Below are 21,477 nucleotides of genomic sequence, written 5' to 3' on the forward strand. Positions count from 1 at the left end.
TCAATATAATAATATTTAAAGAATCATTTTCCTGCCCTTCTAACAGATTTTGAACTGCATTTCAATCTCATGAAAACACTCATGATTTGCAAAGGTTCATTGTCTTCATATAAACCCTTAGCATATCTTAGACACTTTTTGCTTCAGTGGTCTCATATTATACATTATAGTACTTTCTAGTTAATAAAAAACATTTTTTTCTTAAATGTCTTTATTTTACCTTTATTTTTCTAATACTGATATAACCCAGGCTCAACATTAAAGCCACTCATTCATTCATTCATATAATCATTACTTCATTAAGACAGTTCCTTGAACCCTGACTCTGAAACACACATCATATTTGGCACTGTAGAGGTTATAAGCATACATAAATCATGGTTCTTGCACTTGTCATCTTATATTCTAGGGATGGATGTGAGAGCAGGGAGAAACAGACAAAAGGTCTAGATCTCTTCCTCTTCCCTAATCTCTACATCCAGGTCCCTCTAGCTTCATTTCTCTCCAGTGTCCCAAACTCTTAGGCCAAATCACAACTCACACTTCAGTTACCCAAAAGTGCTATACTAATACTTTGTATGTATAGATTATTTCCCCGCCCCTGAATCCTATTCCAAACTCTCTTAGTTACACAAAAGAAAAATAAATATTTAAGAACAGTCATTATTAACAGAGGCCATACTATCCTCTTGGGATGACCTTGTAAAGAAATAGAATTTCATAGACTTTAACCCTTCAAGCAAAGTAATGGTAATATTTTTATAGTTAAAAACAAGTTCTACAAAGACACAATGGAAATATTCAAAACAGATTATTTCATTTGCAGACAAATACAATAATAAAGAAAATGGAGGGAGGGAGGGAGGAAAGAAGGAAGGGAAAGAGAGAGAGAAACAGACAGACAAACAAACCAACAACCAACAAGAACACTAAGTTAACCTTTCTAAACTGGTTGAGATACAAAGATCCTCCAAGCAAGAATTTGTTTTACATGTGGTTTCCGTACAGAATTCTACAAATGACAGCAACTCTGATTGCTACAAAGCTTCACGCACTTGAGGAGAATGGGTAATACTGATAGTTTTTACCTCTTTCTTCAAATGCTGCTTATAAAAACTAAAAACAAGGTAAAAAAATTGTTCCAAGAGAAAAATCTATTGTGTAAAAAAGGCTGAATATCTGCTCCCATAGATATTAAAGGCCTTGATTCTAAACATATGCAAAACTTCAGAACATTACCTGAGAGACCAGACTAAATCCTTGACTGCTATAGTCATATACATACATGAAGTGCTATTTAAAACATTATAAAATTGAATTTTTAATATTTCAATCAAGAATGTTATGATAATATAATTGCCTTTTTATATTTAATTTGTTCCTTAAATTACTAGCAATGGGGGTGTAAGCCAGTGTGATAAAAATAATAGATCTCCAGCTTGTGTACGAAGAGCTCCTATTGCTTTCAAATTAGTTCTATTAATGAGAAGCAAATACCTACTTCTAAATTTTTATGGAATGACCATGTGTTTACCTAAAGTAAACACCATACACAATTAACGTGCCTTAAAAGACTCAGTGTCACTGTGGGCGATATAATCATACTAATATATTCTTGGTTATTAAAATAGCAAGTTCTGGTTTTCTAATGCTCACAGTGAATTAAAAATAATATTCTAGCAAAGACACATGAAAAACATTGGGTTTTAAAACATGTTTACTGAACTTTCAAAAAGGTTTACAAAATTGAAAATAAGAAAGAGAATTAAATAAGAAGAAAGAACAAGGATAAGTATCCCTCTTGGTTAATATGCAAGATCAAACATCAAAAATTGATTTTTATTCCCTGGCCTTGGTGCCTCTGGTTTTATAGGTTGGGCTGCGTGTGAAGATTGAGCCATTAATCTTTTAAGGAGGAGATGCCGAGTGCACTCCTCTTCTACTTGATCTATGGAGATCAGTAATGACGCTCTTCAGTAAGCTACATATCTGCTTCCTTCAACAAAGGTGCCATGGTAACAGGCATCAGTTGAAATGAGTGCAAGCTATGAAAGTATATGGGTAAAGTAACATTATCTAAATTGCACACTTAATATTCAAAAATCAAACAAACTTCCATCCAGTGAGACCTTAACAAAGATACTGGGGGAAGCTATCTTAATTCACATTATACAGAAAAGTAAACAAATCAAACATGCCACTAAATCTCAGTACCTGCCTCGCCATTTTTATATTATTATATACAAAACACATTCAGTTTCGGACGCATTAAATAGCTATGCGACAACCATATTCGTAAATAGAAGAGAACAAGGTTTGAGAACTCTTGCCAAACTCAGGGCAGCATTTTATTACCACCCTCCTAAAGTAATCAGATCATTAAAATAAAAATTGAACTTGAGACAGGTCACTGAGTTTTCTCAAGTCTCTGGAGCAGAAGGCGATATGAATTTTCCAACCGTCCCACATTTCTAGCTTTGCTCCCATGTTTCTCAAATATACAAAGTTAAGTTCCAATTTAATAAAAATTTTCCCTAAATTAGTATATAGAATGGACCTGTCACCAACTAGTTGATGATGGAAAAAAAATCACATTTGCATTTTGATAAATAAAACAGACTTAACATACACAAACATTTTAAAAAATTATATAATAAAGTATGACAACCAGAAAAATGAAGTTTTTAAGACTCAATCAGTATTTCCATTTTTGAAAGTTTCATTTTGTTATAATACTTATACAGATGAGTGTTTCCCTTCTATGTGGCCAATACCTCAAAGATCCATGTTAAGTGCTTTTAATGTAAACTGCTATTCTAGAAAATATCGCTGTTGTAGAAAATATCGCAGCTTTCACCACAATTTACTTCCCCCTTCTACCTACTCTAACTTCCATGGATATGCTATGCAAAAGCTACTACATCATAATCCTGCCCTAGGGCTTTCTCTCATTCAAAAGTATCCACCAAGAGGAACAGACGAAAGAAGGTGTAAACAAAGAAACACTATTCTTTTCATATTGCCTACAATCACATCAATGGCAGATACAACAGCTATACAACAACCAAAAAGTTCTAGAGCCAATGGGCTCAGTCAAATTCCTTTTACTCTCATCCCTGTACCGTCATCCCCCTGAGCATGCATGAAGTACTTCCTAGTCCCTCCCCAGACCTTCTCCCAAGGTGGGGCTCAGGAGAGCAGACTGCTCCCTATCTCCCTTGCATGTGTTCCTTTTCATTATAGAATCAAATATGAGTTTGAACCCTCTTAACCTAAGGGACTGAGAATGGCTGCTGCAGCCCCATCTCAGTCCTTTCATTCCTTCCCCATTCTGAACTCCAAAGATACTTTTGTTCATGCGATTCTTGATACCACAACACTCTGTAGCCTCTTGCACATGGTATCTTCTTTTTCCCACTGTCTCTCTAGAACAGATAACACATTCTAGTGCTAGCAACTAAACACAGCACATTCCTTCCTCCACTGTACCCAAAAGCTATAGCTTCAAAAATTCTGTTACCCCCTGTAAAATGTGAGTGTGGTAAGACTTTGCATTATCAGTGACTTGTTAGACATAATATAACTTCACACAGATAACAGTATTTATTCAATTGTCTCATACATTGTTCTAACTCCAAGTATCAACAGTCAACTGAAAACCAAGAGGTATGATAACATGTAAAACTTTCCTTAAGTCTCAAGATTATTCTATTTAGCAGCTGTTTTCATATTACCATTCTACTTTACCTCTATATTTCCTACTAACATATTAGGATGCTTCCCCATGACACTTTCTTTAATAACTCTGGTGGTTTCTTAAAATACTTGCAAAATAATTAAGCAATCAGCTGAAGTAAAATCCTAAAAAGAATCTGCCCTAAGCATAGCTGACATTGAAATGGTGACGGTAAATGTTAACATGAAAAAAAATTCACAGTATTTCCATGCAGAAATTTAAATGACACCCTTTATAAAGAATGTTGAAAATCATACTATAAAATGAAATCAACCACAAGCTTTAGGTACTGAATTCATTCCAATTCATAGTAATTAACGAAACAAGCCACATCTTTTCCAACCTACTCTGACCTTTCTAATTCCCTGTGAGTTACGCTCCACTCATTTAAAGATAAATCTACAGTATTTCCACAATATGGATCCTGGTTAATTCTCAACCTCTCCACAAATGGTACATGTGTAAATGTAGCATCAGCACTTCAAGCCATAATGAGCAAAAGGGAAGGAACATTGCTTACCAGAACCTCTTTTGGTCACAACCTTCAAACTCTGAGTAAAAGTAGCATATAAGAGAATCAAGTGCGGAATTGGAGCTTTCATCTTCCAGCTCTTAAAGGCTGTTCCCTAAAGCAAAGATAAAGAAGAAAAACACACATTTTTAAAATACATAGCAATATAATAAGATTTCTGTTAGGCTTTTAATTGTGCACAATTGGGGCAATTAATTCCACAAATAAAAAGAATGTGAACAGAATCTGTATTCCTTTCTCCCTTAGGAACTTGGGGTTCAAAACCAGTAATACCAAAATTATGTCTCTATAGGCCCCCTACAATGTTTTAAAATCTTATGCTCAATTAAGGTTTAGAATTTCTCTTTATTTAGCGGATCGAACTGTACTTAAAAAGTGGACACAATCCCTTCAAAACTACTGTTTCATTAACAATTTATTTTAAATATAAATCACCAAACACTGACATTTTTTGATGTTCCATGCTGCAATAGATTATGGTTTTACTCAGTATCATTCTTTCCAATTGAGAAGAAATCTACGCCTCTAAAGATTTAATTATAGTTTTACAATTTTCTTTTTAAAAACTCTAAAAGATACTTCCAGAGAACTTTAAGACTTTGTCTCCACTGAAATAAAGTACAATGTATATGAAAGCTACAGAAAGATACATCATTTCTTCTTATTACAAGGGTCTCAGAGGGAGAACAGAAGGGACACTAGCCTAGTGTTTGGATTTCAAGAGGGAGAAATATTTCATTTGAAATTAACTGAAATGAACATTGTCTTCCTCAGAAAATCATCTCCCTTTTATTTTTGTGTAAGCCTGAGATAGTAGAGCTGAAAGACTGAATTTCAAAAAGTAGCAAGTCAGAACACAGTTCAAATATATTGTCAATCCATGACAGCACAAGTTTCTTTGCAAGACAGTTGAGGACTGATCATCTTCAGCTTTCAATCACTATGACTTTATTAAAGATGAGGAAGCAGAAATGGTGATTTGACAGTCACATTTTTTTTTTGCTCTCCTAAAGCCTCAGAAACCTGAGTATATTTAATGATTAAGCCATTCGCATTAATAAAAGTCTGTTAAAACACATTTTAATTCACAAAACAAAACCAAATCCCATTCACTTGCAGTAAAGCGTCACCATTACCATTTTAGTCAGAAAGTCAGGGAATTTTTTAAATAGCATTGAGAATAAGCTGTTTTAACTCCAGCTCCTGTAAATGATGATAGCCTCTTTCAGTTTTCTAACTGAGCACCTGGAGTTCACATAAAGACATAAATGAAACCTAGTCCGAAAAGCCGACTCATCAGACAGACACATCTAACAAACTGCCACATTAAAGTGCAAGCCTGACTCAGGCATGCATTCCTAAAACCCGAATCCCATTTCCCAGCCACCGCACTAACTGGAGCTGCAGGAAATCTTCAAGTTGATATCTTCAGCCTTCAGGTTAGCAGTGAGAATCAGTTCCTCTCTCAGTGTGAGTTTAATCAGCACTGCCCAAGAAACTCCAGGATCCAACTATACACTGCAAGACCTTCCAGCTTAACTACCTTATTACTTTACTCTTGTTCAAGATACTATTTCCTCACTCATTTCATTTCTATTAACTACCTTATTACTTTACTCTTGTTCAAGATACTATTTCCTCACTCATTTCATTTCTATAAGGCATTCAGGCTAGTTTATGATTCTGTTTCTTAAAATCAAATTGGTTTGGAAAGCATCAATTTGGTAACAACAAGATCCTTAATTGAATCTCTCAAAACAGTTGAATATTAGAGAAAACAAAAAAGCATTATTTCACACATTCAACATCTTGGTCAACCTACAGTAATCTTTACAAACCTCTTTAAGGCAATTTACTGTATTTTATATGGAAAGATTAAATATATCTAGTCATAGACATTCAAGCTTTGTTGTACTTGTTGCATAATTAAAATTCCTACCCAGAAATCCCAATGGAATCTATATATAAACATTTACTGAGGTTCTTGTCTATTTTCTTAGTGTCACATAGTAACTCATACTATCAGCAACCTAATTTCAAGAAGCTTCAATTTCTGGGTGGATGGACCTGAGATTGTTTGCCTATTTCCTGTTAAGAATACCATTCACCCAGGTAAACTGCAGAGATAGAAGGCAGGTTAGTGGTTGCTAGAGGCTGGGTGGGGGGGAAACATTAGGAGGGTCTGCTAATGGGTACAGGGGTTCTTTGCGGGGAGGTGATGAAAATGTTCTGAATTAGACAGTGGTGATGGTTATAAAACCGGGTGAATATACTAAAAACTACTGATTGTACACTTTAAAATGGTAAAGTTTATGTTATGTGAATTATATCATAATAAAACTTACTCTAAAAACAAAACAAACAAAAAAAAGAGTACCATTCACCACTTGGCTTCACATAAATCACTACTAAACCTTATGCAAAATGAGCATATCACAGTGGTTATAAGCAACCAGTCTGTCTGGGTTCTTAACCCCGTTTTGCTACCTATCAGCTGTGTAATTTTGGGCAAATAACTTCTCTGCAAATAGTTTCTTCATTTACAAAACAGGTATTATTACAGTACACATAACACAGTGCCTAGCACAGCAGTGGCACATAGAACAATAGGAATAAATGAAAGCTACTGTTGTTACTGTTTTTACTGCAGTTGACTGTTGCCACCACTATCATTATTATCATTACTATTATATTAACACTATTATAGACTGAATTCACATCCCTCTCACCTGTGAAACTTTCTGTATATACCAGCTTTCTTTACATGCTACCCCACACTATTAGCTTATCTCTTTAACTTCATGTCTTTTACTCTACCAGACAAAGTCCCTCCAGGGAGAACGTGTGTTTTATTCACCTTTTTTATTCAATGCTCAAAAAATATTAGCTGAAATAAAATGAATGAATGAAAGACTGAATGTGGTTGCTACTATATGCAGTTGAATTTTGGCATTCAAACTCATCATTTGATAAACACTTATTAAGCACATATGCGATGGTGCAGTGGGGACACAAAGACAATGTAATGCACCCTAATAAAGAAAGCTCACAGACCAATAAGAGAGACAAATACTTACCTACTTAATTAGACTGGCCCTACTGCCATCTGGTGAGTATAATGTGCTGAGGGAGTAGAGGGAGGAAATCTATTAATTCTGCTCCTGGTTGGATCTGGTGAAGTCATAGGAAAGAGCTTTCACTAGAAGCAGCATTTCAGCTAGGTCATAAATGAGAGACTTTCTAAGGGAAAGGGAATTCTGAGTCTAGGACAAAGGATGAGTGAAATTATCAGTCTGGTAGGCAGAATAAGGCCCACCCCTAAACACGCCCACATTTGAATTCCTGGATCCTGTGAATATGTTACCTTACATGGTGAACAGACTTTACAGCTATTGTTAATTTAAAGATTTTGAGATGGGAGACTATTATCAGGGTAAGCTCAATGTAATCACAAGCATCCTTATAAAAGGGCAGTAGAAGAATCAGATTCAGAAAGAGGAAATATAAGGATGAAAGCAAATGTCAGAGATCAGAGTAATGCACTTGGAAGATGGAGGAACGGGACATGTGCCCAGGAATTTTTGTGGCCTCTAGAAGGTGGAAAAGGCCAGGGCACAGATTCTTCCCTGGATCCTCCAGAAGAAATGCAGGCACGCTAACACCTTGATTTTAGTCAAGTGAGTCCAATGCATTTTGGACTTCAGACCACCAGAACTATAAGATTAAAATTTGAGGTTGTTTAAAGCCACTAAGTTTGTAGAAATTTGTTATCACACCAATAGGAAACTATTACAGCAAGGATGTGAAATGGCAAGTTTCAGGAATAAAGTGTAAATAGACCACAACTTAGGGGCTGTAGGGCTGTAGGGAAAGAGGTTGAAGATGTCAATGTAGGATTCTGAAGAGTTAGATATGCTAGGTAAATGTTGGGACTTTTCCCCCATGCCCCCTACAATGTTTTCCACTCATATTCTAACTTCATCATCCAATAATATTTCATGCAGCTTTACTTTCTTTACCTTTTTTTAAATCTTGAAAACAATATGTATACTGAATACGTTTCTTCAAAACACACAAGATGACTCATCTGAGATTCTGACCTATCCCCTTTCACATACTCCTAAGATTCTCTGCAGTATAGACAATGAAGAGCCATTGGATGCTTATAGGTGAATAATCTGTTTTAGAAAGTATAGTTTGAAGGTAGAAGAAACTAATTAACAGGCAGTGTTACAGGAAGATAAGGAAGAGGGTCAGCCTTAATGCAGTAGGGGTGAATAGTGGGAGAACAGAATAGATTTGGGAATAAATAGAGCTTAGTGATATTAAAGGAAGTGATGTTAAAAGGAAGCTTCAAAAGTGGATCTGAGGCATACAGTTTGAGTAACAAGGTCTATTATGATACTATTTACCAATATAAAGAAATACAGAAGACATTTTGGGCAATGAGGCTGCAGAAATACACGAAATTATGTTTAGGGCATGTAGGTTTCAAATTGCCTGTGGAATCTCCTATTAGAATTGTCTTGTAGTTAATTAAAAATATTTGCCAGAAACTCAGTAGAGAGGTGGAAGATAACAATGTTGTAATTGCAGCTGAAGTTAAAGACATGGATTAGGATAAACAGGAAGAAAGTGTAGACCACATAGAGAAGGTGAAGAAAGCTTATGCTTTCAACTGTGAAGCCTACAAATATTTACGATACAGTCATAGGGAATCAAAAGGGAGAAAAAGTGAGAAAGTCAGGTAGTAAAGGGAATGTGAATCAGGAAGGATATGGGTCAATGAAGCAAGCAAGGATGTTTAAGGACACAATCATCAGAGCTTATGTATTGTAAGGATAAAAAGAGGCAAGTGGGCTTCCCTGGTGGCGCAGTGGTTGAGAGTCTGCCTGCCGATGCAGGGGACACGGGTTCGTGCCCTGGTCCGGGAGGATCCCACATGTCGCGGAGCGGCTGGGCCCGTGAGCCATGGCCACTGAGCCTGCGCATCCGGAGCCTGTGCTCCGCAATGGGAGAGGCCACAACAGTGAGAGGCCCGCGTACCGCAAAAAAAAAAAAAAAAAAGGCAAGTGCTTGAAAATTGAGACACTGCTGGTGATACTGACCAGTCTTGTAATTAGACAAATGGGGGTATAATCAGAAAATTTAAGGAGGATAATCAGTTTCATTTGCTTGATTCTGAATGGTAGGATGTGGAGCCCACAGTTGAGAGTAAAAAAGTTGAAGGTTAACTATAGTTGAAAACAGGGAAGACTAGGACCTGTATATAAACCAAAGCAAAGAGAACCAGAGCCAGAGAAAGGAAGTGAATCTAGAAGGGAAGAGACATTAGTCTGGGGAAGCTGGGACACCTCCTCTTATAGGTGGAAGAGAAAGAAAGTACATATGTAGGAATACCAAGGTAAGTTTAGAAGAGAAATAGAGGGAAGTTGTACTCATTTGTTTTATTCCACTTACATGGGTCATAAAGCAGAGGGAGTTGGTTTTAGAATGGGAATGAACTGGATTAAGAGTTTTCCTGTGTTAGGTTAGGCAAGCTACTTCATCTCTACAAGTCTCAGTGTTCTCACCTAAAAAGCATAGACATAAATATGTGTCATATTTATTTCATTTGACTTTATTTCATTTTTTACTTATTTCCCCCCCGCAACATAGTAAGGTACTAAATACCTACTTCAAAGTTTTACAACCTCTAAGTAAAATAATTGTCTTTATGGTGTTTAACAATGACATTTAACTGTAGAAATTTTTAAACACCAGCTCTTTTCCTATGTCTCTTTTCTCTCCATTCCTGGCTGGTTGTAATAATTATTTATGCTCCAACAATGATCCATTATATTTTATTTAATCCTTAATGTTTTTTATCACTAAGCTCAAAAATTATACCATTTTTTCACTCTAATAAAAAGAAATTTAAGTATCCATTTGTGCATGACACAGATAAAGTATTTTACCAAGTGCACCATTTAAATAAAGTAATGCATGTTAAAGTTGTGGAATAGAGTCTCTATGGAGAGGATCAACAGAAGCTCTTACAGACTCTGCAACTAAAAGTTACCAAAAAAGCAAGATATTTAAAATTAGTCCCAGGGAAACTTGTTTGTTATGTCATGGAACTATGACAACTATCTTGAGAAAAACCACCCACTCACAAATTTATAAAGATATATATACATTTATTTTAAATTTTGTGAGTGCCCACTGCGTTTCAAATGCTGTTCTAAGTAGGAAGGATACAAAATCATTAGGAAATGGTCACTGTGGCCAAGGATCACATGGAAGAGAAACACGAAAATCAACAATTATAGCAAGGGATAATAAGCATTTTAAGAGAAAAATTCTCAAGTCTATGGAAAGTGCTCAGGGCTGCTTGGAGAGGTCAAGAAAACATTCTCAGATGAGGCTGATATCTGGGCTGACTTTCGGCCAGGGTGTAAAGGGTTTAAAAGTGATGGGCAGGAGATTACAGGGAGAGGAGAACAGAAAGAGTACATGTGCATTTTTCAAATTTCCACTAGTGAAAACAAAACTATATATTTGACAATCTACTCAGTACAGGTTGGGTAGTAGAGAAGGGCCTATGTTTAGATCATCAAAAATAAGTTTTAAGTCACTTGGGTAATTTTTTTACAAATTGGCCCAGATACATTTCTAGGGTTTGTTGTTGTTGCTATTGTTTAACACAATCCTAACCAGAAGATCATTCCTTCCTATACAGTGTGGCTAGCAAGGGAATATTAAGGTTCCAGATCTTACAACCATTCTTCAATATTGATCACCAAATGTTAATTCATAATCTAAGAGGCCAAAATGAGAATAAAGTCTTCATCATATGGTTCTTGACAGATTCTCCTACAAGGTGATGAAGAATAGTCAGTAGTAGGGGCTTCCCTGGTGGCACAGTGCTTAAGAATCCGCCTGCCAATGCAGGGGACACGGGTTCGAGCCCTGGTCCGGGAAGATCCCACATGCCGTGGAGCAACTAAGTCCGGGCGCCACAACTACTGAGCCTGTGCTCTAGAGCCCGCGAGCCACAACTACTGAACCCACATGCCACAACTACTGAAACCTGCGTGCCTAGAGCCCATGCTCTGCACGCAACAAGAGAAGTCACCGCAATGAGAAGCCCACGCACCGCAACGAAGAGTAGCCCCCGTTCACCGCAACTAGAGAAAGCCTGCACACAGCAACGAAGACCCAATGCAGTTAAAAATAAATAAATAAAATAAATTTTTAAAAAAATAGTCAGTAGTCAAATAACTATCCAAAATGCACGTGTTCCTTATTTAAATATTGTCCTGAAAATTACACACCAGAGTACCTTGCTGTAGAGTAACTTGGCATAAAATGCTATGGAACGTCCTACAAACTAACAGACTGCAGTAGCAGCTGCAGTTACTGCGGGATAATTGGCACACCAACTGGGTGGCTCCAGTTGAGGCTCAAAACTTAATAGAAGAATCTTGTAAGGAAAGTACTTGTTCGATTCTCACAAAGTCTGGACCATATCCTTCATTGGGAAGCCAATGGTGTTTAAGGAACTAAGGGTGATAAAGCAGCTTTGTATCATAAAGAGTTGACTAAACTTCTTTATAATCTACTAAGAAAATGAGGCCAATAATATAAATAAAAAGTGTAAAAGAAGATATAAAATATACAGTGACATAGAACACTTAGAAAAGTTTAAATTTTACTAAATTTGAAAATTTTACATAATGGGTGGCTTTCTGGGAATGTAAATTTCCAAAATTTACTAAACAAAATAAAAATATGAATCAAACAAAAATCATTTAAAATCCTAAATACCATTAAAGTATAAACTCCAAAAATTTTTCACTACAGAAAATAATACAGATGAGTACTTTCAAACTTTCAAGGAACACAGTGTGTTATAAGGAACAGAAAATCATGATTATGATTGTAAAAACATAGAAAACCTTACAAATTTGACAAAATAAAATTAGAACTAACGTAAGTAATTTAATAAACTTTATAAAACTAGAATAACACTGGGAAGGGTAGTTAATATTACCACTTAGCTTTTATCTAGAAATCCTAGGCAGTGAAATGAACCAGAAAGTAAGAATAATAGCTATAAATATTAGAAAAAGAAAAGTGCAGAATTTTCATATTTATAGGTTACAGTTATAAAAACATTTTTAAAAGACCATTCCATTATAAATAGAGAAAAATAATGTCCTCCAAGATGAAAATATTGACCATTTTGTCAATATTGATAAAAAAAGACAAATTTTTCCAAGTGGAATTTTTATTTTGTTTCTTGAAAAATTAAGTCTAAATTTTGAATGAAAAAACAAACAAGAGAGAAACTTAGGAAAAAGAAGATGAACTAAGTAGGCCTTGCCTTGCAAGATACCAAAAGGCATCTTAATTCTAGACTAGTTGAAGCATATACTATAGTCACAAAAATTGATAAACTTATGAATGAAAAATATATACTACACTGCACCAGATATCAGAATACATAGGAACAATAAATGATAAAGAAAGCATGTATCATTAAACAGAGAAATGAAATTTGTCTGTGGTAGTAAAAATTGTGAGATGGCCCCCCAAGATTCCTACCCCCTGATACACCCTGTAGAATCACCTCCCTTTGAGTATGGGTGAGGCCTATAAAGGTAATGGGATATCACTCACATGATTAGGCTATATTATATGGCAAAATGAAGATGTTCTGTAGTTGTAAAAAATAAACTAATCAGTCAATTTTAAGTTAATCAAAGAGAGATTACCCTGGGTGGGCCTGCCCCAATCAGGTGATCCTTTTAAAAAGGGTCTAGAGGTCACAGATGAAATATGTGAGAGAAATATGAAGTAGCAGAGATGTTCTCCATTGTCCTTGAAGAAGAAACTGCCATGCTGTGAAGAGAGCCATATGTCATGGAATGGTGTGCAGCCTCTAGGAGCTGAGAGCCTCAGTCCTACAACCACAAAGAACTGAAGTCTGCCAACAACCACGTGAACCTGGAAGAGGACTTCAAGTCTCAGATGAATTCAGCCCAGCTGATACCTTGATTTCAGTCTTATGAGACCCTCAGTAGAGAACACAGCTATTCTGTGCACAGACTCTTGACCCACAGAAGTTGTGTGATAATACACTTGTGTCATTTTAAACTGCTAGATTTGTGGTAATCTGTTATGGTGCAATAGGTAACTAACACTTCACCTTAAATAGTCATAAATCCAGATAGAGATTTATGTGAAGAGAAATTTAATAAAGCATTACGTTTCTGATTATTAATAAAAAGAACTATTAAATTGTAGGGGATACCTATAAGATGAAATATTATGCAGCCTTTGCAAATAATTCTTGAAGTTAATCACTTGGAAAAACAGTCACAATAAAAATGTGAAGAGAGAAAAACAGAATACAATGCTGTATAGAGAGCATGATTCTTATTATGAATAATATGAATATAGATGATAGAAAAATAACTAGAAAAAAACTACATCAAAGCATGCAGTATTGATCTTAGCAATCATAAGTAGTTCTACTGATTTTGGCTTCCCTCCATATTGCTAAATGTTTGTCCAATTTAAAAAAATATATAAACATATACTGCTTTTCATAAAAATACATGTTTTGTATCATTTTAAAACTTCCTTAGAAAAAGCTTTAAGGTTTTAAGTGTCCATCAATAAATGAATCGATAAAGAAAATGTGAGATACACACACATACACACACACACACAGTACTATTCAGCCTTGAAAAAGAAGGAAATCTTTTAATTTTTGAATGAACCTTTGAGGGCATTATGCTAAGTGAACTAAGCCAGGCACAGAAAGACAAATACTGTATGATCTCACTTATATGTGGAATCTGAAAAAGTCACACTCATGGAAGCAGAGAGTAGAACTGTGGTTTCCAGAGGCTGGTGGGTTGGGGAAATGGGTAGATAAGGTCAAAGGGTATGAAGTTTCAGTTATGTAGTGTGAATAAGTTCTGGAGATTTAACGTACAGCATGGTGACTACAGTTAACAATATTGCGTTGTATACTTGAAAGTTGCTGAGAGTAAATCCTTAATGTTCCCACCACACTAAAAATAATGATAGCTATGTGAGGTGATACATATGTTAATTAGCTTAAATGTGGTAATCACTTCAAAATATATACATCTATCAAAACCTCAAGTTGTATACCTTAAATATACACAATTTTTATTTGTCAATTATACCTCAATAAAACAGGAAAAATAATTTTAAAGAAGAGTTTTTACAGAACCAAATTATCCCAAGTTTTTTTAAGAATCTGGATGATTTACTACTATTATAACTCTATAAGTCAAAAATATAACATTTCTCAATCCAAGAGCCATCGAGATAAACCACACTGTGCTAAATATTTTGTCACTACAACAATTTCCAGTATTATCAGTCATAAGATCAACTTCAATGGGTCACTAATAAAAACACTAAGATAGCAATCAGAATCTAATTAAAATAGATTCTGGACAGACAGACACCCCACACACACATTTCCTGGTCTGTTTATAATATCCATTAAATTGCTTGGAGCAGATAAATAGGCCCTAAGTATTGACTGGATAACTGAAAGAATGAGATGTATACTAGAGAAGAGTGATTCCCATAAAAGCATACACAGGATAGTACTTTAAGGAAAGATTTGAGACTCTGGAATGAGCAATAGAGATTACTGGATATCCTTCTAATGGAAAGTTGGGTCTCTGGGGATTATCTGATCCTATATGTGCATCTTTGTCTTTGAATATGCTATTTTACAACTCTGTAAAGATAAAGTAAACTTCTAGAAAGCTAACAGCAATGCAAGTAATTCTTGCCCCTAGAAATGCAAATCATTTGTGTCTAGTGGGATGCAACTGATTACTGCCCTATGCATAGACCAGTTGTGGTAAATCCATTCCAAAATTCCTTTATTGCATATAAATTTATGGTTCTTTGACACCTCCTCTGAATTGGTTGTAACATCTCTTTCAGTTCCTTCATTAATAAGTCAAATAAATAAATCTTTGACATGTGCTCATTTTATAGTTTTATGAGTCATGATTTTTGAAAATTATGCTCTATAACTATATTCATTTACTATAATAAATGAATGCTTTGAGATAAGAAAATTATTTTTTTTAAGTTTAAAGAAGAAATTACAATAAGCTACTCAGTTAGATTTTGTATTTCAGTCGGTGCTTAGTATCATGATACTTTAATCAGAAACCATGTGAACAACAATATAAAGACACCTTCAAGGCAGTTAACTAAGAGATTAGTGGAATTACAAAGACACACAGAAAAAGTCTACTTCCATAACATTATCATCAACATGAACTAAATGTACTTTGAGACACTAGGCCTTTCTCTCAGCTTTGGAAAGGCAGGGGAACTACCCATCTTAGGGGAACAGTGACAAGGATGCAAGCTTCCTAGAAAAAGGCCTCAATATCAAGGTCACTGGAAATTTATGCAATCATCCCTTGCAAAGTCTAGAGTTGTTTAGTATAACCAGCTATAGGTTAGAAAATACCTGGCACTAGCTGGTGCTTGTCTGTAAAGAGAAACCCAAAGAAATACACAATGAAGGTGGCTAAGTGCATACACTCAGGAGTAAAACTGCCTGTGTTTGAAGCCCAACCCAACTTCTTACCAGCTGTGCAGAGTTGGATGAATAAATAATATTTAATATCTCTATACCTCTATCCTCTCATCTGTTGAGTGGGCAGGGGAAAAGTCTCCACATCAGAGGATTACTGTGAAAATCAAGTATGCTAACGTATGATTAACATTAAAACACTGGTGCTTAGTTAGGTGTGTATTACCCTTTATTGTTATGAGCCACTGAACATTTACAGGGCTATGCTAATAACTACAGACTTAACTGAATTACCTATATGTAATAATTCTAAACTGAAATTACCGGGAATTATTGGAGAAATGGAAATATTCCATATGCTGCCAGAAAATTCTATTAAATTCAATACAACTCATACTTACTTGCTGACAGGAGAAAATCCAGTAAATGGATGAACCTGACTAGCTAAAATGGAAAGTGCACTGTGCACAGGAATAGAGAGCATAAATAAAAACACTACACAGTTTCCATCTGCCACTTTTCCAATTCACCTTTCTTCCACCTTTCATATTCACCATGCCCGCCACTGTAATTCAGCTGCAAAAGCTCATACCAAACAAATTTGGGGGGTTCTAAAGTCAGCAGATTGGATGAGGCAAGTTACAAGCCCAGGGAGGAAAAGCAAACATATTCCATCATCGCTCTTGTGGGCTGCTAACATGATCCTAGCTGAGTGGATTTGCCCTCCTTTGTGAGCTCTTCCTGCCAATGTATTAAATGGATAGTTGGATAAACCTTACTCTTATCACATTTCTCTGTATTTAAAATTCAACATGTCAAAGAAACTTACTGCAACTCTCAAAAAAATTGGCTTTATGTTAATTAGAACTGCAATATTTGATATTTGTTATATGTGGCAAAAAAATACTTAAAAGCTTTCTTTCTCCAGTTAAACTCAATATGCCCAGAGACATAACTTGTGAACAGAGTAGGATAGTGGGAGAAATGCTAAGGAAGGCAGCGCCCCTCAACCTTGGCTACATCTTGGGATCACTTGGGGAACTTTCAAAGAGGCAAATGACCGGAGTATTGCCAAAACTGCTGGCTCATGATCCCCACACTGAAAACTGAATGTCTAAACATTTTTCAGAGTTCCCTATGGCAGGCTTTCTCAACCCCACTGCTATTACCATTTTAGGCCAGACAGTTCTTCGTTATGGGGGGCTGTCCTGTGCGTTGTAGGACGTTTAGCGGCATCCATGGCCTCCACCCACTAGATGCCAGTAACACCTTCCTCAAGTTGTCATTAGCAAAAATGTCTCTAGACATTACCAAATGATCTGTGGTATGGCTGGTACCTCCATATCATAAGTTTAATCACTAATCAGAATAATTAGCTCCATCAGGCAGATAAAGATCAATTCTGAGACCAACGAACTAGTTATCTTTTATAAAGGTGCTTTGTAGTTACCCCTGGGTACTCAGTGAGAACATGACCACCAAACCTGCCAGGAAAAGAAATTTGTCCTATGTGTCAGGAGGTCAATAGAATCCTTTTAGAAAGGAAACAAGACACAATGATAAACCTCTATACTTGTTTTCAAAAGAACTGATAAAATTAAAAGACAGTGAGTGCATTTGTGTAAGAGAATAATTGATGACCCTCAAAGATGTCCAGGGACTAATCCCTGGAATGGCTGAATATGCTACCTTACATGGGAAAAGTGACTTTATAGACGTGACTCATCTGAGCATCTAAGGACATGGGGAGATTATCCTGGATTCCAAGGTGGGCCCAATGTAATCACAAGGGTCCTTATAAGAGGGTGACAAGAGCATTAAAGTTAGGGAGAAGGCCATGTGATAACAGAAGCAGAGATTGGAGTTATGAAGCCATGAGCCAAGTTATGTCAGCAGCCACCAGGAGCTAGAAGACTAAGGGAACAGATTCTGCCCTGGAGCCCCTGAAAAATCAGCCCTGCTGACACCCTGATTTACAGCCCCATAAAACTCATTTCACGCTTCTAACCTGCAGAACTGAAAGAGAACAAATCTGTGTTGTTTTGAGCAACAAAATTTGTGATAAGTTGTTACAGCAATAATAGGAAGCTACTACAACAATGAAGAAGCCAGAAACTTAAAAGAAATATTCTAGTTTATCACCATAAATATTCTAGTTTACCTATCAATATTTGTAGATATTTGTGATAATTATTTACACATTCATATCTGATTTTGCATATTCTGCTTTCAGTATTAGTTAATGACAACCGATGACCTTTTTTGAACACTTACTTAATGCCAGGTATGTATCTAAGTACTTCACATAAATCAATTTGTTAATTCTTACAAATTTTCAATTAGGTAGATAAGTTATTGTTGTCTATATAAGTTACCATTCCCAAAGCTATACAGCTAAAAAATGTTTACAGGTCTTCCAATGACAATACTTTAAATAGTCAATAATAAATAAAACAAAGTTCTGAGACCTCTGATGCAAATATATCCACAAACAAGAACACATACAATCCATATCCAATGATTCACCTGCAGGCAGTGTTATTACTTCTTTGGACAGTGTGTGTTTACAGAGTCCATGCATAGACTGAGATTCTTTCCATGTGATGTTTCTGTGGTTTTCAACTAGGTATTTTCTACAGTCACTATCTCAAAGGTATTCACTATCCGAGGGTCCTGCTTCTTTACCACAAAAGCTGCACTATCTCCTCAAAGAGAATATAAATCGCTTTATGCCTGTCTGATCTGGTTGCTACATAACTTCCCAGCACTTAGCATACAGCTTTCCTTGCTTTGGATTCTTCTAAGAATTGAATTCTAAGATTGACTCCTCTTCTTCCAACCACGTCAAGAAACATAAATTCTTGCCACCTCCACAAGTTCGCAAGATCAGAGGTAAATCAGCATTTGGTATCTACTACTTTCCAGAATCTACTTAGCAGTTCTGCATGTCATCTTGCTCTCTGGTGTTGTAACGGGTATATAAACTCCTTGCCCCACATATGCCATACACTAGCCTACATACTGGAGTATTGGAGACATAACAGGAAACAAGACAGTTCAAGACCCTTCATTCCTGCCACGCAAAACACAAGCAGACAAGTAAGTAACGCACTTTGTTTAATGATAAATTTTGTGAGGAAAATAAAACAGGAGTACAGGAAAAAGAGTGATGTGGTATAGAAGTTACTGTTTAATTTCTCCAAGGTCTTGCCTGTAACTTGGAACTTAAATCGTGAGAGGGAGGCAGTACATGCAGATATGGAGGGAAAACATCACAGGAAGAGGAAGAGCATATGCAAAGACCATGAGACCAGAACAAGCTCAGCATAATTGTACAAAAGAAAGGTCAATATGGTTGGAAGAGATTGGACAGAGGGGAGAGTGGGACTAGGTAGAGCATGAAGAAGAGGCTGGGGCCAATTCATGTAGGGACTTGTATTTTATTTTATTTGTAGTAAAAAATAATAATAATTCAGAGTTTAAATAAGGGGACTGTTGTTGGTCATCCCAAAAGATGTCTAAGTCCTAAACCTAGGTATCTGCATATGTGACCTTATTTGGGAATTGGTTCTTTGTAGATGTAACCAAGTTAAGATGAGGCCATGCTGTGTTATGGTAGACCCTAAATTCAATTACTGGTGTCCTTAGAAGGACAGACACATACTTGCAGGGAAGAAACCATGTGACAATAGAGGCAGAGACTGGAGTGATGCCAAGAAAAGCCAGGGTTTGCCAATAACTACAAAAAGCTAAGAAGAGGCAAGGAAGAATCGTCCACTAGAGACTTCAGAGAGAGCATGGCCCTGCCAACACCTTGGTTTTGAACTTCTAGCCTCCACAACTGTGAGAAAATAAATTTCTGTTATTTTAAGCCACTCAGTTTGTGGTAATTTGTTGCTGCAGCACTAGGGAACTAATACAGGTACTAGTAAGATAATATAAATTATTTAAAAATTTGCCTTGACTACCATGTAAAAGAAGGACTATACTGGATCAGGAATAGCAAAAAAACGTAATAATTAGGCTGGAGGCTAATGAAGTAGTTCAGACAAGAAGTTATATTGGCTTAGAGTTTTAACAAAGGTAATGGTGGAAAATCACACTACAAATAATAAATGCTGGAGAGGGTGTGGACAAAAGGGAACCCTCCTACACTGTTGGTGGGAATGTAAATTGGTACAGCCACTATGGAGAACACTATGGAGGTTCCTTTCTCCTAGGTATGTATCCGGAAAAGATGAAAACTCTAATTCGAAAAGATACATGCACCCCAATGTTCATAGCAGCACTATTTACAATAGCCAACACATGGAAGCAACCCAAGTGGCCATCAACAGATGAATGGATAAAGATGTGGTGTGTGTGTGTGTGTGTGTGTGTGTATACACACAGAGAGAGACAATGGACTATTACTCAGCGATAAAAAAAGAATGAAATAATGCCATTTGCAGCAACACGGATGGACCTAGAGGTTATTATACTAAGTGAAGTAAGCCAGGCAGAAATCTGTGTGAAATCTAAAAGAAAATGATAGAAATGAACATATATACAAAACAGAAATAGACCCACAGACACAGAAAACAAACTTATGGTTATCAAAGGGGAAAGGGATAAATTAGGAGTTTGGAATTAGCATACATACTACTATATATAAAATAGATAAACAACAAGGACTTGATGTATAGCACAGAGAACTATATTTGATATCTTGTAACAACCTATAATGGGAATTTGGAAAATATATATATATAGAAAACTGAATCCTGTTGCTATACACATGAAAGTAACAGAACACTGTATATCAACTATTCTTCAAGAGAAGATCATCAGACTTAGTGTACAATTTGAAGATAATAGTAACAGGAGTTACCAATATATTAGGTGTGGTCAGTGAGTAAAAATGAAATCAAAGATCACTCCCAGGTTTAGCCAGAGAATAGAGGCATACTGTGCTACCATTAATTGAGATGGGGAAGGTTAGGGAAATAACAACTTTGGGAAGTTGTTAGGAGGATGTGATCCTTTTCGGATACTTTAAGTTTGAGATGCCTTTAAAATATCCAAGTCCATTTGATATATTAGCACGGTAGGCCTGTAATGATCCCTGCCTCTTGGTTGTGGGATGAACCAAGTGACTTGTTAATAAGGCCAAAGTGATAGGACGTCACTTTTGAGATTAAGTTACAAAAGACTGATTTCCATCCTGCTGGCACTCTCTTACTACTTATTCACTTTTATGAAGCCAACTGCCATATTGTGAGCTGCCCCATAAAAAAGCCCATATGGCAAGAAAGTGAGGGTGGCCTCTGGCCAACAACCAGAGAAAAACTTGGTCCAACAACTTTTAAGGAACTGAATCCTGCCAACAACCACTGAGTGAACTTGGAAGCAGATCCTGCACCAATCGAACCTCACGATGACAGCTGCCCCAGCCAACATCTTGACTGCAGCCTTGTGAGAGACCGGGAGCCAGAAGACCCAGCTAAGCCACGCCCAGATTCCTAACCCACAGAAACCATGAGATTGTGTTTCATTTTAAGACACTAAGTTTCTGGTAAATTTTTTTATGTAGCAATAGATAACTAATACGGATGGGGAGAACGTGGAAGGAGTCTG

At 36.3% G+C, this 21,477-nt stretch overlaps 1 protein-coding gene across 1 annotated transcript in view; it reads right to left on the minus strand.

Moving 5' to 3' along the window:
- IL1RAPL1 (interleukin 1 receptor accessory protein like 1) overlaps window positions 1-4,338 on the minus strand; it is a gene marked incomplete at both ends in the record, with an annotated part of 1,089,842 nt that extends 1,085,504 nt beyond the window's left edge. Inside the window, one exon of the mRNA XM_081223323.1 lies at window positions 4,257-4,338. Within this exon, the coding sequence (XP_081079449.1) occupies window positions 4,257-4,338 (82 nt within the window). The remainder of the gene's footprint in view (window positions 1-4,256) is intronic.
- Window positions 4,339-21,477: the final 17,139 nt, after the last annotated feature.

Source organism: Mesoplodon bidens (genome assembly GCF_964165515.1).
Source record: "Mesoplodon bidens genome assembly, chromosome: X".
NCBI classification, from domain to species: Eukaryota; Metazoa; Chordata; class Mammalia; order Artiodactyla; family Ziphiidae; genus Mesoplodon; species Mesoplodon bidens.